Source organism: Camelus ferus, chromosome 10 (genome assembly GCF_009834535.1).
Source record: "Camelus ferus isolate YT-003-E chromosome 10, BCGSAC_Cfer_1.0, whole genome shotgun sequence".
NCBI lineage: Eukaryota > Metazoa > Chordata > Mammalia > Artiodactyla > Camelidae > Camelus > Camelus ferus.
In genome coordinates, this window is record NC_045705.1 from 70,280,188 (window position 1) to 70,302,579 (window position 22,392).

General features: G+C 60.5%; 1 protein-coding gene across 4 annotated transcripts in view; it reads right to left on the minus strand.

The window, feature by feature from the left end:
- The window catches only part of KCNQ1 (potassium voltage-gated channel subfamily Q member 1), a 320,688-nt gene that overhangs the window by 24,234 nt on the left and 274,062 nt on the right, over positions 1-22,392 (minus strand). The window contains exon 15 of one of the 4 annotated variants that reach the window (XM_032490141.1): positions 8,549-8,945. The exons of 2 other annotated variants lie outside the window; for them this stretch is intronic. Coding sequence is in view for 1 of the 2 variants with exons in the window: in XM_032490137.1 (XP_032346028.1) it covers positions 8,856-8,945 (90 nt within the window). In the remaining variant the exon portion in view is untranslated. Of the gene's footprint in view, positions 1-8,548; positions 8,946-22,392 lie in introns of those variants that run through there. One more of the 4 variants, XM_032490137.1, reaches the window with a different exon arrangement.

The window sequence follows — 22,392 nt, forward strand, 5'->3', positions numbered from 1 at the left end:
GAGAGAGTCTGTACCTTAAGATAAACTGGAAATCAGTAACACGAGGAGAGCAACAAAGCTGATGTACTTGGAAGTTAAAGAGGAGGGTTCTAAATAATTCGTCGGTTAAAGAGAAAATACAATGGATATTAAATTTATTTAGAACAGATTCACAATGAGAGTAAAACATATCAAAATCTGTAGGATGCTGCCCAAAGGGTATTCAGAAGTTATTTATAGCAGTTTTAGAAAATCAGATAGTTTGAAAATAAATGGGCTAAGCTTTCAGTTCAAAAAGCTAGAAAAAGACCGCTAAAGTAAAGAGAAAGGAGGACTTTGACAAAACAAAGGGAAATTTTTTATGAAAATAGAATTAATCAATAAAACCAAATGCTGTTTTTTTTTGGAAGAGTCAATAAAATAGATAAACTTGAAGCAAGTGAAGTAACAAAGAATTGGAAATGAAAAGGGAGTAATAACTATAGACGCAGAGTGAGTTGAGTAATGATGTTAGTATGATATATTAGTTTACGTCTATAAAATTAAAAACTTGACATGAACAATTCTCAAGGAAAAGATTGACCAAAGTGGCTTATGAAATAGAAAATTCTGATTAACAAAAACCCATTGGGGAAATTGAAGTGATGGTCACCTACCCTCCTCCAGGAGATTCTAAGCCCAGTGTTTTGAGGTATTTATAGAGTATTTTAAAGAAGCAGATAAACTGATCCCACAGTATGTTTTCCAGTGCATAGGCAAAGATGGGACATTACTCAACGTATCTTATTGGATAAAACCAGGCACCAAAACTGAACAAGGAAATACAAGAAAATTCTAGGCCAAAGCCAGTTATCACCACAGATGCCCAAATCCTAAACTGCACAGTAGCAGATGGAATCCAGCAGCCTAAGAGAGTCAAGATCATATATAGCCCAGGAATGCAAGGACAGTTCAACCTTAGGAAGCCAAGCAATGCTCTAGCTCACATGATCCTGTTTTTGGTGTGTTTTCAACTGGATTTATGTTCCCGTTTGCTGGCTGATGTGTTCCGGTGTGTGTCTCCCACTGGCAAGTTCCCAGCCTGTGCAGGTGCAGGTTGGTGGTGGTGGGGTGGGGTTCACGCCAGCCTTGCCTGCCCTCACTTGTACTCATTTGTGCTGTTTGTCTCCATCCTTCCACCCCTGAGCTCATGGCCAGGCACACGGCAGCCACTCAGGGGATCCCTGTGGAACTTATCTGACTTTCACTGTAAGCCACCACACTCAGGCATTCCTTCCTGATCCAACCATGTTTCTTACATCAGTGGGAGGTGACCTTGGGTTGGAAGGGTAGGAAAGGATGGAGAGACAGGTGCAAAGAGTGTGGGCAGAGTGATGGGAGGCAGCCAGTGGTGATGCCCGAAACCCAGCCTCCCCTCTCCAGTAAGCCAAGGTGGATGGCAGCTGTGGGTCCCCAGGGTCAGGTACTTGGGTTTAGGCGTTTCTGAGTTGAATCAATCCATGGATATAGACTGGCATTCAGATGAGCTTTTGGGCCTTTCAGGGGGCAGAGAACCAAGGATCTGGCAAAAGAGCCCTGGGATGCCTCACTGGGGCCCCCTGCCAAATGCCTTCCCTCTGAACCAAGTCCTGAGCATCTGCTGGTCCAGCACGACCCAGACCCTGAGCACCTCTGGGCCATGCACCCCACTGGCCACAGCAGCACCCCTGTGTGGGCCACCTGGCCGGCTCTCAGGAAACATGGGCAGAGCCAGGCTGCAGAGAAGCACACTGTAAAGGAGCCCGGGGGAGGGCCTGGGGCCCCTCGGGGAAGGCCGCCTTCCCGCCCCGGCTCGGTACCGCTGTTCCCTCTGCCTGGCCTTTGCAAGGCTGGCTCCTCGCCATGGGGTCTCAGCTCCTCAGAGAGGCCCTCCCAGCCTCTTCCAGGCCTCTCGTCATGGCCCCCATGTTCTTCCTTTCACAGCACTTTTTATCACCACCAACTTACCCTGTGTTTTGTTTGTTCCTTTGTTTTCTTGATTACTGTCCGTTCTCCCCAGCAGATCACAGCCCCGTGGGAGCTGGGACCTCTGTGACCTAGCCCGCCACTCACGCCTGGGGCACAGGAGTGCGCAGTGAATGTTTGTTGAGTGAGTGAGTGAGGGAGGGAGGCCCAGGGGAGGACACTTCTCCCTGGGGGACTTCTGGTTGGTCTTTTTAAAGGGCAGGAGTGGCCTGGAACCGGGTGCATAAGAAGGTGGGATTCCCAGCAGCAGGACCGGGGCAGTGGCTGGGCGACTGTGCTGGAGGCTGGGCCAGACCCCTCAGGCCGCCTGCCTTCCCGAGAGGCAAGTGGTTCGCTCCCCACCCCCACGGACACAAGTCTGCTGGGGCGGAAGAGCAGGAAAGCCGGGCTGCCGCCCCGCAGCGCTGGGGACACCTGTTGGGGAGGGCGTGCTGGGGGCCAGGCTGGCAGCTGAGAGCGGGGCCTGGCCCGGGCCAGGGGGAGGACCTGGCCCACTGGGCTGGGGGGCTCTGGGCAGCTGATGCTGAGGACCTGTGGGCCCGACAGGTGGGCGGGGGCCTCAGCAGCTGGGCTGGCAACAACTGGACGCAGGGGGGGCCACGCCCCGGGGCAGAGCCGGTCGCTGAGCTGTGTGTGTGGGGAGGCGGGCCCAGGGGGTCTGGCATGGGAGAAGGGACAATGGGGGCATTTCTGGGCCCCTCGCCATGCCCTGTGACAAGCCCCAGCATTTGGCTCAGATGTGCCATGGGCTTTTCTGCCTGAGAAAGTCCTCTTTTTGCCTTTCGGAGGACTCTGGGCGGCCCTAGGATGCGCACACCGAGGGGTACAGCGTGGGTTTCAGGCGGAAAAGGGGTGGGGGACAAGCTTCTCCTGCCGGCGCGCCTCCCGCCCTGGGAGGCTGGGCTCCCCGCGGCACTGGCGGCGGGGGCGGGAGGGCTTGGGGGTGGCCCTGCAGCCTCCCTGCCCAGATCATGGGTGTAGATGGCTTTTTTCCTTCCGGAAGTTTTACTTATTTATCTATTGAAAAATGTTTTTAAATGGAGGTACTGGGGATTGACCCCAGGACTTCGTGCATGCTAAGCGAGTGCTCTGGCACTGAGCTACATCCTCCCCCCGGGGGCTAAATGTTAACGTACATTCTGTCAGGAGGAAAGAAGACCGGGTTTCCAGACGTGCTCAGTAGATTGGGAACTACTGGGTTAAACAAAATCCGGTTCTATGACTGTAGGCCTTCTCAGGGCCTTTAAAATGCAAATGAGCACCGGTTGCACAAAGCCGGAGGGGAGGGGGTGCTGAGTGGGAAGGCAGAGGGTCCGCCAGAGGTTTCGGAAACTCCTCTGGCCCTGGATCCAGGGTTGGAATTCCCAGCAGGATCCCAAAGACTGGAGGTTCCCTTAGCCCAGTGTTCCGCCTTTGCTCAGGAGGAGAGGCCTGGGCCCTGTGCGAGAAGAGTGGCCTCAGGTAGCTCCCACAGCTCTGCGAAGCTGGGACAGCCCGGAGTTAATGCCCCAGGCTTGGCCCAGAACCCGCCCTCCAGCCCTTCTGACCTCAGACCCTCCTGCCGAGCCTTCCGAGGGTACCTGAACTGGAACTGGGGACCTGCTATCTCATGAAGGGAGCACTGGGGCGCAGGGCGGGCGGGTGGGCCCAGCTCAGGATCCCAACTGCCTCTGCCCCTCCAGGAAGGGGCCCTGCTGGATGGGGCGGCTGCCACCGTCTGGGCAGCTTCATCCTGGGCTTGTCTGCACAAAACCAGGGGTGGGGGCGGGGGGCGGGGGGCAGGGCGAGGGCACCGGCAGGGCCCTCATCCTGGGTACGACCGGGTTCGAGGTAGCGCTCAGAAACTGGCTGGAGCCTCGGAAAGAGCCGTCGTGAGTTCTGTCCAATGTAGTTAAAAACATCTGACTGCAACCACAAAAATGCTGGCCTGGGGCCTGCTGCGAAAACATTTTCATGTGAAATGCAAGCACTGGTGCAGCAGGAGTTGTGTGTTAACCCTTGGAGGGGAGTGGCCGCGGCCACGGCGGGGACACAGCCCAGGGCACTGTCTCCTGGGGCAGGTGTGGGCGGCAGGTGTGGGTGGCAGCTGTGTTGCTGAGCTCTGGTGCCCCGAGCCTGCCCGTCGGCCTTAGGCCTAGGTGTCCTCATGGGATGGGGACATCAAGGTGTTGGGGGAGACCTCCAAGGCCTGAGGGGCAGTCTGCTGCCAGGGGTGGGGCTGCAGCTCACGGGCATGTGTTCATTCATTCAAGGGACCCTGAGTGGCAGCGGCGTGGCCAGGGGCTGGGGACGTGGGTGGAGTGAGCAGAGCAGATGCCAGCAGCACTCAGCTAGCGTCTCGGACTTGGGGCAGAGACAGAGCAGTAAACTTGGGACCGCACGGGCCCCAGGGAGGCATGACCCTGGGTGAAGGCGCTTCCACAGTGCTTAGCTGGCTTGGTGAAACCTCACAGCCACCCTGAGGTTGAGCAGGTCCCACATCCCTTTCGTGTCACCAGCATGCTGGCTGATGTTCCACAGTCTGCTTCTACTGTCCCCTCCACGACAGCAGGGCGAGTCCGGTTTTCCATGCTCGGAGGACCACCACACGCACCGCCCAGAGGCCCAGCCCACCCCCTGGGGCCCCAGTACCCGCAGGCAGCTTCCCCGACGGGTGAGCGCGGAGCCAAAGGGTGAGCGCCATCTCCGCCCTGATGCCCCATCACTTCACAAAGGCCGTGGAAATGCTCCCCAGACACAGGTGGGCGAGCCCCCAGCTCCCTGCCCTGTCACCAGCACTGGGCGACACTCTCCTTTCTCATTTCTGCCAGTCTGCCGTGAGCACCTGTCTTTCACAACCTGAATCCTCGGACTCCTGGACCACTGTCACATTTCCTGCAGTGTGGGCGCTCTCTGCACCCGCAGCTGGTAACCCTTCCACTGCCATACGCGCTGTGGCGGGCTTCCCCAGAGGAGGGCCACTTGGCCTTAGTCCCAGCAAGAGGCAGGAGGGGACACGCTGAGAGGGGACATGCCGAAGGCCTCCACCCCAGTGGCCGTCCACTTCCTCGGGGGCCGTCACTGTCCTGAGACTGGCTGCCAGCTGTCTGCACTCATCACCCGCGGGCGGCCCTCGCCCAGGGCTCTCTGCACACTTAGGCCCCCAGCGCCCGGGGACCGCTTGCCAGGGAACGTGTCCAGCTGGCTCGGCCCCCAGGCCCCTCCGCCCCAACAGGTGTGTGGTGACTCAGCGGCGTCTAATTTTTCGGCACAGGCAGCTGTTGGAGACAGCCTGGAGACCCCTGAGCCCGCCTCAGGCTGAGGGTGGGGCTTCAGAGTCAGACGCTCTGGGGGCGCCTGGCTGGAAGAGGGGGACAACTCTGCCCAGTGTCTCTGGGGCCCCATCTCTTCCCCGACCCTCGCCTAAGCAGGGGCTCCAGGACCTCCCACCTACTCCTCTGCTTGGATGGCGGAGGGCGGGTGGCCCTCCAGGGAGGGTCTTGGGCCTCCCGCTTGCCTGTGCCAGCCTGGGAGTGTGGGGTGCCAGGGCGGTCGCGCTACCTTCAGCCTATGGCATCTCCAGTGCACTGCCTTCCTTGGGGTTGGTGACTACTGTAGGACGGCCTGTCCCCACTCCCAGAGGGTCTGGCAGGGGCCCTGGCTGGGGATCTTGGGCTGGTACCAGGTGTTTGGACCCACAGAGAGGGAAGGGCTCCCAGACTTCCTCTGACACCATAGGCCTGGATTCGGGACCTCCCGAGGGACCCCAGTGTGTCTCATCAGGACCCAGAGGGGCCACAGAACCCTCCCTGAGTGCAGGGCGCAGCGGGCCCCTGGGGGTGTCCACGAGGCCAGGGTGTGCCTCCAGGGAGGGGTGTGGACACGGCTGGAGGCTCTGCACACAATTTCTCACCAGCTCCAGGCCAGCCTCAGAGGCCGTGGGGCCAGGAAGCAGAGAGGGGCACCTTCTCATGAGCAGGGAAGAGTCTCTTGAGGATCAGCTTGAGCCCTCGGCTTTAGCAGGATGGCCGAGTGATCTGCTCAGCGACCAGAGGCAGACGGAACAGGAAGGGATGCCAGCCCCGAGGGCTCGGGGCACAGGTGTTCCAACTGACGGAGCCTCGCCTGAGGCCCTTTTCTCCTCATGCAGGTCTGCGTGCTTCCCGCCTCGCATCTGTCAGTCCATCTTCCCTTGCACCCACCCACCCATCCAGGCATCCACCTTCCTTCTAATATCCAGCCATCCACCCGTCCATCCACTCACCCATCTATCCTCCGTCCCCTCTTCCTCCCTTCCAACATCCACCCACACATCCATTCATCCCCCCACCTACTTCTAAGCTCACTCCCACCCCCGCCTTGCCCCGGCCCCGGCCTGCGTGTCTGCCTCCATTCCTTCCACGCGCAGTTAGCAGCTGCCTCCTGTGTATCTTGCAGCAACAACAAGAAGATCAAAAGGCACTTATGACGCAGCCACTGGGCCTTGGAGTGACAGCCGGCCACCAACTAAAAATAGACCTGGGCCAGGACGCTGGCCCTCTCATCAGCCCCCTCTCTTCTCTCCCCAGGGGACATGCTCCACGAACTGAATGGTCCCACATCAAAGAGGGGCTTGCGGGGACAGGCCTGGGGGGTGCTGTCAGGCTTGGTGACCAGGAGCGAGGCTGAGGAATGGGGTGACTCTGAGGGTTTTGGCCAACGGTGTGGGCTGGGGCCGGATGCTGAGACAGCGAACACTCAGGGAAGGCAGGTTTGATGGAGGAAGAGGCAGCCCCTGGTCCTGGCCCCAGTGCACGTGGGAAGGCCGGGTGCCTAAGTGGAGGTGCGCAGGGACACACGGGTACGGGTCGGGCTGGGGTCAGGTTCTGGGACTGCACAGCCCTGAAATGGGCCCCGGGCACTTAGAGGCCACTGGAGTCCCCATCAAGCCTCCCCGGGCGCCTGGGAGCTGGGATGGGTGCCCTCCACCTCCTGCCCACCCCTTCGCTTTGACCAGGGCTGAGGAACTGCAAGGGAGACACTGCAGGCCTGGCCCATGTTTACAGCGAATCCGTTCAGGCAGCGAAGTGGCTTCACGCAGGTCGAAGGGCAGTTACTTCGCACCAGGCCCGCCCGGCACAGGGCATGGCGGGGGCGGCGCCAGACCAGCCCTGCCCTTGGGGAACTTCTGCTCTTGCTCCTGTCGGGGAGCCAGACCGCAACACCCCCCATGTTTAGGGTCAGACGGTGGTGGGGCACCAGGGCGCTGGGGGCAGAGACCCGAGGGCAGTGAGGGGAACGGCGCGTCCGGCAGGAAAGAGCGCGTGCAGGCAGAGCTCCCGGGTGGGGCCTCGGGGAGGGCACCCCGCGAAGGCTGGGGCAGGCGGGTCGGGGTGGGAGGTGGGCGCGGGCAGTGCAGGGGCTCCTGGACTGTGTTCCAGAGAGAAGGGAGGCCGTTGGGGATTTGAGCAGGGAGGGAGTGATCTGGTTTATGTTTGAGACGTCCCTCTGGCCTCTGCATGGAGACAGGAATGTCGGGGGTGGGGGGGGGGAGTGACAGTGGGACGCCCCCAGGGAAGGGGCTGCTTCTCTGGGAGAGAACACAACCTTCGGACGTGCTGTTCCCATCTGCAGGAAATGCCCTTCCGCCTGCCCGGGCAGAGGCTGTGGAGGACATGGCTGTGATTCAAATCCATCTCCCCCATCACTGATGACCTGTGCCTCTGGGTGTGTTGCTTCCCTCTCTCTCCAAGCCTCAGTTCCCCAGCTGCAAATGACCTTTGTAATGCCCACCCACATGGCTTGGTGAACCTGGCTGGCCCAGGGCCCACCTCCTCCAGGCAGCCCTCCCTGAGTGCCCACGGCTCAGGTGGCTTCCCCCTCCTGGGACTCTCTACCCTTTGGACACTCCCGAGACACTGGGCTCACTGCAGCCCCGCACCTGTGCGGCCAGTCTGCCCACCAAGCAAGGGGTCCCCTGTGTGGGGCACCGGGCCTTGGCTCCTGCTGTGTCCCCAGGCCGAGCCGAGGGCCAGATGCCTGAGGGCAGCTCCACGAGACATAAACAGTGGTGAGGCCATCACTGCAGCCTGGGACACAGCCCCCCAAGGGCCCCGGCCTCTGTGATCAGGGCCTCAGGACCCCTCTGAGTGTGTGTGAAGTCTTAGATCTGACGGACCAGATCTTGTGAGTGAGCAGGGCCTGCTCTTGTAGACGGGGTGGCGGGGTGCGTCCCAGTGTGGCACCCAGCCGGGCAGACAGCAAGAAGCAGGACCCCGGTCTTGCTGTCTGGGTGTGGCTGGGAGCTGAGCCCTCCTCCTTGTCCCAGGTCACCAGGACGGAGGGAGGGAAGTCGGTTCACGTTCGCTCGGCATGTGTTCTGGGCCTCAGCACCTTGTACAACTGGGAGATGGGGTCCTGTACCAGAGCAGTGGGCCAAGGCACAGAGGGATCTGGGGACCCTCCAAAGGAGGATCGCTCAGTGGACTACAGCGTGGCCAGCTACATCTGAATTATACATAAACAATGACTTTTTTATAGTATAAATATGGTGCATAGCATATCTGGGATATACTTACACTAAAAAAAAATCACCCACCTTAGGTGTCCTGCATTTTTATTTCCAAAATCTGGCCACCTGCCAGAGAACTTGTAGCTTGGGAGGGGCTTTCAGACTCAGGACCCCCCAACTCTCCCTGGGATGCAAGTTCTGATGCTGGGGAGGGGCCCCATCTCCCTGCTGGTGGGACTATTTGGTCTTCAGCCTCCCTGCCAGGGCGGCCCTTGGGGTGCTTGCGCTGCAGCCTGTCCCGGGAGGCTGTTCCAGGCGGGACCCGCCTACGCTCCCTGTGCATCCGCGAGGCCTCTCCTGATTCTGCCCCATGGAGCCTTCTAGGGCAGAAAGTTTCAGACCTTCAGCCCCACTGTTGGCCGGCTGAGGTGGGCAGGATATTCCTCCTTGGGCAGGTGAGTCCTCGGGAGGAATTTTCACTGCACCTCCAACCCTGGAAATCAATCACAACCCAGCTCAGAAAGCAGCCCACCTGGAATTCATTCTGTTCTTATACCTGTGACCCAAGCTGGCCAGTGGGACCCTGACCACGGGATTCTGGCTGGAAATGCTGGGAAATGGAAAGCTGTGACTTTTAGGGATGTAAGTCTGGGGCTACTGAGAGCCACTTGTCCCCTCGTGGAGAGCACTCAAGCCAGAGAGGCGGGCTGTTGTTGCCAATGCTGTAGCTTCCTTCCCTGATCAAGCCGTACCTGAAGCTGCTATGCTTAGATTTTTTTCAGGTATGTGAGTCAACACATTTCCTTCTTTGCTCAGACAAGTTTTAGGGGAGTTTCTACTCCTTGAAATGGAAAGTAGGTGCGAGGATCAGGTTTTTGGGTACACACTGGGCAAAGGTTGGGGTGCAGGGGCACAGCTGCCTGGAAGGGCTTTCTGAAGACTTAGAGGGGCCATGAGGGGCAGGCTGACAGCCACCAGGGAAGGCAGTACCAGGGGAAGGGCGCATGGGGTGGGCACATATGGTGTTGGGGTGGAGGCCCTGGGGCAGGTTTGCTGGGTGTGGGGTTTGTCTGGGGCAGGGCCTGAGCCACGACGGGTGCTGAGCAGGGAGGGGCTCTGAGGGGCCGTTTACACCCGCAGCAGCAGCCGCCCCCATGGCTGTGTGTGCACCTGCTGGGCTCTTCCCATGTCACCCTGTTTATTTCTCAGAATCATTGTCAGGCAGAGAACCATTCCACCCCCATTCTGCAGATAAGGAAACTGAGGCTCAGAAAGCCCAGTCTGCCTGAGGTCGCACTCCAGGGCTTGGGCCTGAACCCACGTGTGTGGAGGCTGAGTGCCCTGCGGAGTCTGGTTTGGGCACTGAGGAGTGGGTGACAAGGTCTTGGGGGTGGGGTGGTGTGGTGACCTGGCAGTGACTCTGAGGCCTTGGGGTACAGAGGCCAGGGCATCATGCCTCTGCCATCGTCATGAGAACAACACGCCCCAGCCTGCCCTCTGGCCCAAAGGGACAAGAGACCAATGGCACCTTAGCACTGCCCAGATGCCCCCAGCCAACCCCTCGCTGGCCTGTAGATGCCTGAACGAACCTCAGTGAAAGATGCTGAGGCCTGGTGGCTGCCTGTTACACGGCACGACAGACCGCTGCTTAGGGCTGGGCTCACGGCTTGCGGACCTGCTGCGCCTGTCTGCCTTTAAGGGGCTTCATTCTATTCTCATGCCTGCTGACCGCACATGTGCGGGCTGTGCACGGGGAAGGGGAAGCACATGGGTTACTGCCCAGCTGGACGCACGCCATGGGCCCCTTGTTCACCCAAGGCCTGGAGCTTGGGGCTGAGAGTGCTGACATCTCTCTGCGTGACCCCACGAGTCATGACGGTGTTGGAGGTGCAACTGTGCAAGCCCACAAGTGATGGGTCAGCATTTTACCAATGATTTCTCACGTAATCCTGGCTGCCTTGGAGGTCTCTGGGCAGCTTCCCCAGAACCAGACCCTGAGATGGGGTTTTGAGGGCAAGGAAGAGGGAGCAGAGGGAAGGAGGCTGCTGTCAAGACCACCGACACCAGGGCTGACCTCCCTCCAGCAGCCTTGGTGCTTTGACGTCTGGGATCCTCAGGCAACGACTGGCCCCCCACCTAATCACATCAACACAACTGAATGCCGGCAAGTCCCCCAGCACTCAGACCCTGAAGAAACATTGGAAAACGCTTGGATGGTGAAAGAGAGAGGCCAGGCTGAGCAAACAGAAACAGACAATGAGGAACGAAGCAGATCCCAAGATAGAAGTTTGTATCTGGAGTCTCCAGAAAGATTCCAGAAGCCACTGTGCCCATTATGGAAGTGCAGGAAGTCAAAACAGACGTTAGAGAATAAGAAAGTGCCATGGGACGTTCCAAACAGGGTCCCTAATAAAACGCCAGCGAGCTCTGAAGGGGCCACGGCGAGGACGCAGCCTTGTAAATAGAAAAGAGAGAAAAGGGACGTTGCGGTGTCATTAAGAACGCCCTCAATCTGAGTAGAAGGACTTCCAGAAGGAGACAGGAGGGATGACATCATGAAGGAGATGATCAGAAATAAGGAGAGACCTTTCTGGAGCCCAAGGACGCAAGCCTCCAAAGGGCCCACCACACGCCCAGCACAGCCAACGGGCAAGGTCGCCCACTAGGACCCTCCCGGGAACTCAGACCCTGAGGCCAGAGTGCGGAGACTGAAAATTTCCAGGAGGAAAAAAGGAAAGCCCACCGCAAAGCCGTAAGTATAAAGCAGGCCGAGGACTTCTCAGTAGCAGGTCTGGGCGCCAGACCACCACAGGACAAGGCCTTCAAGATTCTGAAAGAAAGTTACTTTCTGAAAGAGAAATTTGAAATTCTATACCCAGTTAAACTATCACAAGGGCATAATGGTTGAAGAAGGACATCTTGAGCTGCGTGAGGACTCAGAGCGCACTTCTTGCTAGGAAGGCCCTGGAGGCTTCCCCCCAAAACTGAGGAAGTGACAAAGGAGACATGAGATCCAGGGAGCAGTCAATCCAACCTAGGATAGTCGTACAGGTAAGTTCCTGAAGGAAGCTAGGCAGGAGGCTTTGGGGAAAAAATTCTAGGTTGGAGCAGGAGGAGGGAGGGTTCCAGAAGGAATGTGGCCAGGACCCAGAGGGGTGGAGAGATGGGACCCCACTCCAGCCTGGATGGGCCTCTGGATGGGACCCCCACCCCCAGCCTGGAAGTGCCCTGCGGAGGAGAACATGGGCGTCTGTAGGAGAAAATGAAGGCGGCCCATACAAGGGAGGACAGCGGTGAAGCGGGCAAGACGGGCAGAGCCTTCTACATCAGTTACTTGAAGAAGAAACCTAGCCAGTCAGGAGGCTAACCAAAATCAAACAAAGAACTGAGGAACAGGCACTGGGTGAAAGGATCACGCGGGTCCCGACTCTGCCCTAACACAGAACCAGGATGAACTGACGGCGGGATGGAGGGCCTCGGAACGGCACCCGCGTGTCACAGGCCTGGGCCAGCCTCACGGCCACGACACGACGAGCACTAGCGGGGAGGCAGGAGGCGGGCGGGCAGGACTGCAGCGTCGCTCGCCTCTGCCTAAGACCAAAAGAGCAGCGCAGGAGCCCACGGCGACCCCAGCCCCCCACGGCTTATCACCTTTTCCCCTTGGACGTGAAGGTACACTTAGAAACGAGCTTCTCCTTTGGTGGAGAAATGTCTGTCTGGACTCAGCAATTTTTCTGTTTCACTTTGGTTTTTTTCCTTTTCTTTGTTGAGAAAAACAAATAAATCAAAATTAGCAGTACCATATTCATGACAGGTTCTGACGGTGTGTCTGCTTATTGGTGCAGCCATCCATCCACCCGTCCATCTACTCACCAACCATCCATCCACCCCCCTATCCATCCACCCGTCTGTCCACCTGCCCAGCCATCCGTCCCTCTATCCCCCAACCACACACGCATCCATTCACCCACCCATCCATCCACCCATCTATCTATCCATCTATCCCCAAACCACACATCCACGCATCCACCCACCTATCCATCCACCCATCCACCTATCTGTCTGTCCACCTGCCCATCCATCCGTCCCTCCATCCCCCAACCACACACCCATGCATCCACCCCACTCCCATCCCAGCACCACGTATCCATCTGTCTGTTCATTCATCCACCTGCCTACCCATCGCACTTTTCCCTACGTGACACGAGGAGCAATGTCTGAAATGCCACTCCCCTCACACTGATGACGGGTACTTCTGGGACAACAAGGGATACCCTTAGGAGGAAGGAGGAGGCCCTAGAGGGTTCACTTTCTTTTCTAACCTTTCTGTGCTGTTTGAATTTTCTAGAGATTCAAACAGAACTAAAATATCTATTAACTAAACACTTTCATTGAAAAAAAAATGAACGACCGTCATCTCTGGAGAAACTAGGGTCCTTTTTTTGTTTTGTCCTCTGGACAGCTCTGCACTGAACCCTATTAATAGCAACTCCAAGTGCTATTTTCAGATGCCCCTCCCACGGAGGTCTTCCCTGACCACCCCGCTCCCCTCTGTCACAGTGCCCTGCTCTGTTCCTGCACAGTAATTATCCAGGTCTGTAATTACGTGGTGTATTTTTGACCGGGGGCAGCTCCATAATGCCAGGGACACCGTCTGGTCCCTGCAGCACCTCCAGCTCACATCCACAGTCTGGGACACGGCAGGGGTTCGCGGGGTGTTATGGGGTGGGCGCTGGGTCAGCCTGGATGCCTTCACTCTGAGCTCCCTCCCACCAGACTTCTGATGCCCTAAGCAGATGGCATTAAATCTCGGTCTGGCGCTTGGCAGCAGGCGGGGGAGACGAACCCACAGCCGTGCCCACAGCCGTGCCCACAAGAGGGGCGGGACGCAAGGGCTTCCACCTCGCCACGTGCCGGGCGCCAGGCCAGGTGCTCAGCAGACAGGGCTCCAGGTAATCCTGGCCACGGTCCCGGAGCCGGCGTCCCCGTCTCCTCCTCAGGGATGTGGAATCCGAGGCTCAGAGGGGCCCCAGGGGGAATTTGGGGCTGCACAGCTTGGAGGCAAGGGTCTGAACCCAGCTCTGTCTGCTGGAGCCCTGCTCACACCACTGCTGGGAGAGATCACTGGGCTGCTGGGGGTGAATGAGGAGGGGGCTTCTAGGGGTGACAGGGGTGGGTAGCAGACACCAGGGCCATGTGGCCTGGGGCAGAGGTGACATGGGAGAGGCGAAGCTGTGTCTGGGGCCGAGAAGAGCAGTGGGAGGTGGCCAGGCAGGGAGTCAGGGCTGAGGAACACCCCTGAGATGGGGGCAGGGCGCACAGAGGGGGTGACGAGAGGGTGAAGGGAGAGCCGAGCCCAGGGGTGCCGCAGCAGCTGCCTGCCGCTGTGTGGGGGAGCCCCCAGGCCCTGCCCCACCCCTGGCTGCCGGCTGCTGGGTTGGCCTGGGCCGGCAGGCGCCTGCCTTGGGCTCCCTAGGGCTGAGATGGCTCAGGCGCTGTGCCGGCCCCTCCTCTACAGAGCAGTCCCTGCGGCCCCAGGCAGGCAGGGCTGCTGGGCCACCCACTGTCCCCTAGGCCTCGGGACAGCAGGGGGTGGCCAGAGAGAGAGCTGAGCCAGAGGCGGAGCGGTTGCCTTCCTGGACTGCCCCACCCCAGGCCCGGCGCCCCCAGGACCAGGATCCCAGGAGGGAAACGGGGCAGAGAGAGGTCTCGGAGGCCAGCGTGCGCAGGAAGTGCGGGAGGAGCCCGGAGGGAGGAGGGGGGCGGGGGCGGGGGGGGGGTGCGGAAGGCGGGGGCGTGGGGGGGGGCAGAGGCCCGCGCTCCCCGCCCGTGCCCACGGTGGCCCCGCGGCCCAGGCCCCGGCCCAGGCGGCCGCACCACGCCCAGCAGGAAGGCCCGAGGCGGCAAGGGACGAGGAGGGCCGAGAGCTGGCGGAGAGTGTTCCAAGGAGAGATTTATTAGTGAAACAAAAGCATATTTTTTCAGGCAGGGCTGCTTGTGCAGTTACCTCATGGCAGTGCCTTGGCCGGGGGCCCGGAGGCCGCAGACCCGTTCGGCCGGCAGCTCGCGGCCCGCGGGCCTTATCTGGTCCCGGACATCAAAGCGGGGCTTTTCATGAGCGAATTAAACCAGCACACCCACAGCACGGGACCGACGGCGATCGGCCCCACGGGGGCGGGAGGGGGGTGCTGGCCGCGCGGGAAGCCGCTTCCTAAGGAGCCGCCGCCGCTTGTCAGACTCGGTGAAATACTTTGCCCAAAGCTCATTATAATAATGAACTTGCACTTCTTTCCCCAAGAGAATAATTAGCCGACTTCCAAATGGGTTAAAGCGGCAATTTGAAAACAGCCCCCCTTAATTGTCCCATTTACTTCACTCTGTGACAAGGAAAGTTGGCGCCTCCGTGAGAGCCGAGACTCTCCTCGCGGTCACAGCAGCGCCGGCCCCGGGCCTGCGGAGGAGGGCCGGGCCCCTGCCACCCCTCTTGGCCACCGCCCGGGCACTGTGGCCACATCCCCCGCCTCCGGCCCATCTCTGGGTGGCGGGCGGGTGCAGGAGGCCTCGGGGGGCCTCTCCTCTGTTTCCGGGAGGGCGTCAGCCTCCTGCTGGCCAGCAGACCCCCGGCCTGGGGTGATGCCACACAGGTGACTGCAGGCCTGGGTGCCCTCTGGCGATGCCCTGATGAGGCCCACAGACGGAGTGATGGCGGTGCTGGGGTGAGTGCGTGGGGAGGAGGGCTAGAGTGAGGGTGAGCCTGAGGTGTTGGGGGGGGGTCAGAGGCCCCCACAGGAAGCCCCAGGTCAAGCAGACACTGCCTACCCCTTGGTGGACAAAGCAGAGAGGTCACCTGCTGCTCTGCCCCACTGCCCCAGCTGGGTGTCACCTGTCCTTCCCAGACATGGTGGCCAGGCTTTGCTGTGCAGTGACCCGACGTGGCCACAGTCTGGGAAGGACAGAGATGAGCCCTCGTGGAGGGGAGGCCAGAGGGTCAGAGCCCTTCCCTTCTGCTGGGAGCCCCTCCAAGTCTCCCTCCCTTCCTCCACGTGGATGCTCACTCTTCCCAGTTACAAAAACAGGAACCACTCATGCCAGAAAATTCTAGAAAATACAGAAACACTGCTCTAAAAACGCATCTCTAAGTCTACCCTCCAGAGACAGAGGCAGTAAAGTTATGGTGTGCTTTCTGCGAGGTGGCATTTTACGCGCACAGACGCTCCACCCAGGCCGTGCCCTGTCCGTCCCCAAGTCACCATGCACACTGGACATTTCCCGGGGTCTCTGTGAGCTGTCTAGTGTCCCTCACGCGCATGACCAGAACCAAGCATCCCGCGAACGCCGGCTACGTGGTCGGTTTCCGATCTCTCACCATCATAAATAAGGCGGTGATCCACTTGCCTGCACATGACCCCGCGCTCTGATTTGTTCTTGAGGGAGGGAGTCCTGGAAGGAGGAGGGCGGGGCCACAGGGAGAGAACAGCTGTAACACTCTGGATGCCTCTCAGCCAAGCGCTTTCCGGAGGGGAAGGCCGAGCCGGCTAACGGACTTTCCACCCCCGGCTTCCCCAGCGCCGATGTCCTGTGTTCTGGCCCTCTCTCCACTTGAGTCCTCAGAGTGAGGGCAACTCAGCTCTACAGGGCTGCGGGAGAGCAGCCGCAGACAGATCACATGCCGGGGGGGTGGCTGTGTCCTAATAAAACTTTATTTACAAAAACAAGCCGAGGGCCAGATTAGACCTGCAGGCTACGGTTGACTGGCCCTGTCTTAGAGGACGGAAGGAGAGAGGAATTGTCCACTCTTTGAGGCCCTTCCTTTGAAAACTGTCTTTCCAGGTGTTGTTCGTTCGTTTGTTTGTTTGTTTTGGCCTACTCTTACGCTTTGTTCATAGATTTGGAGTCTTTAGGAACTAAACCTGCTGCTCTCCAGTACCGGCCTGCTGTCTGGTGAGCAGGCTGGGGGGCAGCGAGGGCCCTGGGGGCTACGCCCTCCCCCCCACTTCCCGCTCTCAGCCCTGACTCAGAGCGTGGCTTGGCCTGACCCGCTGAGGCCACAGGGCACCTCCGTCTGCGGCCCAAGGACGGCCAGCTCCTCACGCACTCTTTCTAACTTTGCTTTTTATGAACGGTTTCAGCTTCATGTCTACGGCAGTCTCACGACGGCATCTCGTGGTCCGCCGGCAGTGACGCGCCACCTGCGTTTTCCCTGGTGCCGTCAGCACCCATCGGGCTTGGGACGCTGCTGCCTCTCCCCTGTGGGAAGCGTCACGGGGTTCCGGGTGGAGCCAGGGAGCCTGGGGACAAGTGCCACCCCTGCTGCTCCGCAGCCGCGTGGCTGTGACCGTGGGCCTCAGTCTCCCGGGACAGAGACTGGGGAGGGCGGGGCACTGGGGTGGCAGGAGGCGAGCGCGCACCTGGTGCGGGCGGCCGGCGGGTCCTGGGGCTGCGGGGCTGGTCTCCCGGGCCGGGCTGTGAACCGAGCCTCAGGCAGAGCGCCTCGCTCCGCAGGTCTTTTCCTCAGGAGCATCACCGCTGTTTCCACCTCTGCGCTGTAGCAGCTCTAGAACCATTTCATCGAGTTAAAAATACCCCGATGCTTTAGTCAGGGTTGTGATAAACCTACAAACGCCCCGGTGAGAACACGCCTCCCGGGGGCCCAGTCCTCGGGCAGAGGCACCCACTCTGCTCTGGCCTCCCCTTTCCTCCTTCACCTCGCTCCTTACCACCCGTGCAGCCGTCCTTCCTGCTCCTGCCTCGGGGTCCCGCTTAACAGATGGGCTCGGCCAGACGGCCTGGGTTCAAACCACAGTGCCCACGCCAGGCCTGCGTGCAGGGCCGAGTGCCTGCGGCCGGGTGGGGGGAGGTCCGGCGCTCTGCGGGGGGAGGGGGGGTCTGGCTCTCTGCGGGGGGGGGTGTCTGGCACTCCGTCTGTGTGTGTGTGTGTGTGTGTGTGTGGGTCCAGCACTCCACGTGGGGGGGGGGTGCTGCTTCCGAGGTCCCTGGGAATGGGATTCCCGCCTGCTTCCCCTTCCGCTGGTGACCGTGGCGAGTGAAGTGACTCCAGTGACATTCTGAATTCAAGATGGGGAAGCCTGGGGCTTGGCATGAATGGGACCTGCCAGGTGGCTGGAACAGGTCACTCAAGGTGGCCCGGCCCCCACAGGCTGGTCTTTCTGAACTCCATTAACCTCAGGGTTGTGGAATCCGTGGCGAGAGCCAGTGGCCCCATGGGGCCCCTGAAGTACCTGTGTGCCCACGAATCTGTAGGGCGTCAAAGTGGGAGCTGGTGAGGCCGAACCAGGGGCAAGAGGGTCAGAGAGAGGCTGGGAGAGGAGCAGCGACCACGGTGGAGAGGATGGGAGGAAGACGGGCCCCAGGAGCTCCCTGGGCAGGTCTGGGCAGGCAGTGGCCCTAGGCATTTGGGGGACAGGCTGCGGGAGGGCACCGGCTCCTGAGCGGCACGTTGGGCAGGCCGGGGCAGGCGGGTAGGAAAGGGGCTGGTGGCAGGGCTGCAGAGGGCGCAGGCCCAGGCTTGTGTGCCCCAGGCCCAGCAGGCTGCTCTGAACCCCCCTTCCCAACCCCTGCACATAGACCCTCCAGCAATCTGCCCATCCCTCCTCAGCCCTGCCTGGGATCAGCCCACCTGCAGGGGTGGTGAGGGGGGTACACCAGCTCCAGCCAGAGCACAGGGGCACCCTGAGTCCCAGGGTACGGGGGGCACTCCAACCCCTTTCAAACTCACCACAAAACCTCTGCAGACAACCACACAAACACAAAACACAAACACAGTGGGCTCCCCACCTTAGGCCCCGCCTTCAGGGCTTCCCGGCCAGGCCCCCACCCCCGTCCATCCGCGCCCAGGCTCGGGCTGACCCTCGGCCAGGAACATCCTTCCCTAGCCAAGTGCTAGCGCGGCCCCTTGGAGGCCCCGGCCGACTCGCGGACGCTGTTCACTCCTATGTCCTGGACTTGGGGTGAGTCCGGGAGCACGCACGGACAGTCCCAGAGTCCTACACGGCTGCATGGCCCCGGCTGCGGTCCGGAGCTGCCCGAGGCCCTGCTGGCCATGTCCCTTCTCAGTCTTTCGGCTCTTGGGGGGCCACGTTGGAGGAGGTCCAACGCCCAGCTTGCACTGGGACCCGCACTGCCTGCCTGCCTCCTGCTTGTAAGGAGTGGCCAGGGCAGGGCTTGCCTGGATGGGCCCCCCGAGTGCTATGAGGCCAGGTGGGGGCCTGTGCCGCAGCTGAACCTAGCACACCACCCAGCCTGGCCAACCTGGGCAACACTGAGGGTCTGCTGGGAGGGCCTCAGACTGGGCACCTGACATGGTGGCTTGGGGTAGACTGCGGCTCCCCGGCTGCAGGGCAAGGGGTTGGGGAGCTGGCAGTGGCTTCACTCCTCCTGGCCCAAGGTCCTGATTTGACGACCCTCCCCCGGCTCCCCTCCTCCTAGGATTCCCCTCCTTTTGGACCCAGGGTCTCCCATGTAGCCATGGAGGGGGCATCTGGTGCCCCTCTGTCCTCAGTGAGGTGTCTGGGGAAATTAGCTTCTGGAGGGCCTGTCACCCCTCGTGCCTTGGGGGTCTGCCCTCACTTCTTGGGGGCTCTGGGGGCACTGAGCTGGCATTGAGAGGCTGCCAAAGCAACCATCCCCGAAGAATAGGCCATACTGAGGAGGTGCCAGGCCGAGGCCCTGGGCCCCAGAGCGGTGGCGTGGCTGGAGGTAACAAGAGCCTATTGTGGCGCAGCCGGCCTCCGGCAGGTGTGACAAACACCCACAGAGTGGCCGCCTGTCCCGGAGGGCGGCACCAGGGATGACCGCGCACACTGACAAGCCCAGGGTGGCTGCTCTGGTGCCCCCAGCCCTGCTGACCAGAAGCAGGGAGAGGGACAGGGCCTGGGTCCAGGGACTGAGTCCTGTTGCCCTTCCTCCTAGCAGACTAGGCCATCCAGAAGTTTCCATGCTTCCCTCTCCACGGCCAGAGAGTGGTTCAGCTGACCTCTTGGATCCCTGGTCATGGGGCCACACCCCCAGTCCCAGTGAACCCCCTTTGTGGCACTAATGGTGAGAACCCCTCCCGCTGAGCTAGTGCGTCCTCCAGCTGAACATGTACCGCCTCGCCGAACTCCCTGCTCCTTCTGAGCTGTGGTCTCTCATCATCCCATTTTACAGACGGGGAAATGGAGGCTCAGAGAGGCGATGTGAGCTACCCACGCCACAAGGCTAGTTTGCAGGAGGGAAAACTGGACCTGTCTTGGGCGGGTTGGAAGGCTATAGGAAGGAGGAGCTGTGACCGACTTCTGGGCCCCAGTCCCTGGTGCTGGAAAGGGCCTCCCCACCAGATGCAGCTCCACAGAGATGGGCGGAAGGAGGCCCGTGGCGGGGTCAGAGGCAGGACGCCGGCACCTGCAGTCTGGGCAGGCCTCGCCCAGCAGCAAAGCCTGAGCTGCCTCTTCAAAGGGAAGGCCCTGGAAGGATGCATGGATGGTGGGCTTCTCTGGGGGCTGGAAGGCAGCTGGGAGGGAGGGTCGGCAACATGTCCCCAGGCTCTTGATGCAGTGGGGTTCCGGGCAGGTGGGTGGCTCCGGCCGGCAGAGGGCCTGGAGAGGGGCAGGCAGCGTCACCCACACCTTCCCTTCAGAGTGGACCCCACGCTCTGCAGGGCTGATCCCAGGCCCTGCGCCTGGGCTGAGGTAGGCTTTGCGTGTCTAGTGCTTCCCCAGAGGACATCCTGGTCAGTGGAAGGTCAGCACCTAGACCTGCAGGCTCTGGCATGTGCATCCACTTGCCTGGGTCAGCAGCCCTGTTCCCGGGGGCCAGTGAGGTGCCAGGTTGGGTGCAGGCCCCCGTTGTCCCCTCCCAAGCAGCTGGGGTGGGAGACCTTCCTAAATTTCCTGTGCTGACAACACGGGTGTGGCTTGGGCTGGGAGGAACCAAGGCCTCATGTCCCCAGCCAGCCCTAGGGAGGGGAAGGGGACCCAGATGACAAGTGTACACCATGCTGACTAAGTCATCTCCAGCTACGAGAACTCAAAGGCCTTCTCGGCGCCCCTTCCCTGACCACTGATCAGAACAAAGGCTCAGACCCTGCCCAGGGCTCGGGCCTTCTGAGGTCACGGTGCGGCCCAGGGGCTGCGCAGACCGGCTCCTGTCACCACGCGGATGGGCTGTGCTCCTCTGACTTGGCCAGTGGGTGTGGCCCCCGGGGGCAAGGACACCCGATGTTCCAGCGCTCCCCTCCCTCACCTCCTGCTTCTCACCCCTGCAGCTCTCAGGGGCAAGGGCGCAGCCTGGGACGACACTGTGCTCCAAGCTCAGATGCCCCCACAGGGGGCAGTTGTCATGGACTGAATCGTGTCCCCCCCAGATTTATATGTTGAAGTCCTAACCACCAATGTGACAGTATTTGGAGATGGGGTTTTTAGGGAGGTGATTAGGGCTAAGTGAGTTACCAGGGGTGGGGCCCCGAGCCCACAGGATTAGTGGCCACACAGGAAGGAGAGACAGCAGAGCTTGCTCCTGCGTACAGAGCAGAGGTCTGGAGAGCGCAGAGGTGAGGGGTGGTCATCTGCAAGCCAGGAAGTGCATCCTTGCCAGACGCAAAGTCCCCTGGCACCTTGCCCTCAGACTTCCAGCCCCCAGAACCCTGAGACACAGACGTCTGTTCTGCACTGTCCTGTTGCAGTAGCCTGCGCTGCCCAACACACGGCCCAGCAGCAGAGACAGCGGGCAGGAGGGAGGGTGGGTGTGGGGGCGCACGGGGGAGGTGTGGAATACACCCCCTGAGACATTTCCAGTGTGAGACTCCTGGGAGCATCCTGCTGAGTAGAGGCACTCACGCCTCCAGAGTGCAGGGTGACGCCAAGACCTGACCAGCCCCAAACTTGCCTCTGACCTCCAACCAACCCCACCCCCTCTCGGCCTCCCGCACGGCCTTTACCAAACACTGTGGCTTCTACCTCTCTCCAGCGCTGGCACCACCCCCATCTGCCCATTGCCAGTGCCCAGCCTGGGGGCCTCACTGACCCCTTCCTCCCCCATCCCTTCCAGAACCTTCTCCAGGGTGGGCAGCTGGAGTGGGCTCTGGAATCCTGTCCTCCACTCCTTGGGCCCAGTCCCACGATCTGAGCCTTGTGAGCACCCACCAAGCCAAACCTCCCCTCCCCTCCCACCCCGGCTCAGCCTCATTCTCTGCTGCCCTCCACAGCAGAATTATCCCATAACCTGTTGCCGGTAGATGTGTGCACCTGCTCTGGGTGTGCAACACGGAGGTCCCCAGCCCTCAGACACCCCTGCACATGCTCCCTCTCCCACCTCAGGCAGAGAGAGGCTGTGTAATGCGCCCAAAGTCTAGCGGATGCTAAGCAGGGTGTTGGCTCCAGGGGCCCGTACCAGCCTTGCCAACCTTCCACCACACATCCACGCTGGCTGTGCCGTCTCTGACTCAACATTGTGCTGACCCTGGCCGCTCCTCACCCCCTCCCTAGGCCGCACCCAGCATCAGCGGTCAGAGGGGCCAAGGCGGGAAGAAGGGCTGCCCGGAGTGCCCCGCCTCAGGCCGGGGGTGGGGGGGCTTCAGGGGTGCGTGTGTGTAGGTGGGGCCCTGGAGCTCTGAAGGGCAGACAGGGAAGACACAGCCTCCCCTGGCCACAGACTCAGTGCGGCCACTGGGACCCTCACCCAGCCCGCCGAGGGGGTGGCTGGCCTCTGCTTGGCCACCTCCCGTGACGTGGAACTCATTCCCATTCCGCACAGTCTGACAAATGCTTGTCAGCGTGCTTGGCATTGACCCAGACCTTGCACTCCTGGAAAATAAAACACAACACAAGGGGAGAACGTGGGGAGGAGGTTTGCCGTTACAGGGTAGATTATGGTGAAAACTGTAAACAGCGCAGGCTCAGTGCCCTGAGCACTAGGGGCACGAGTCCCTCGAAACTTGCCCTGTG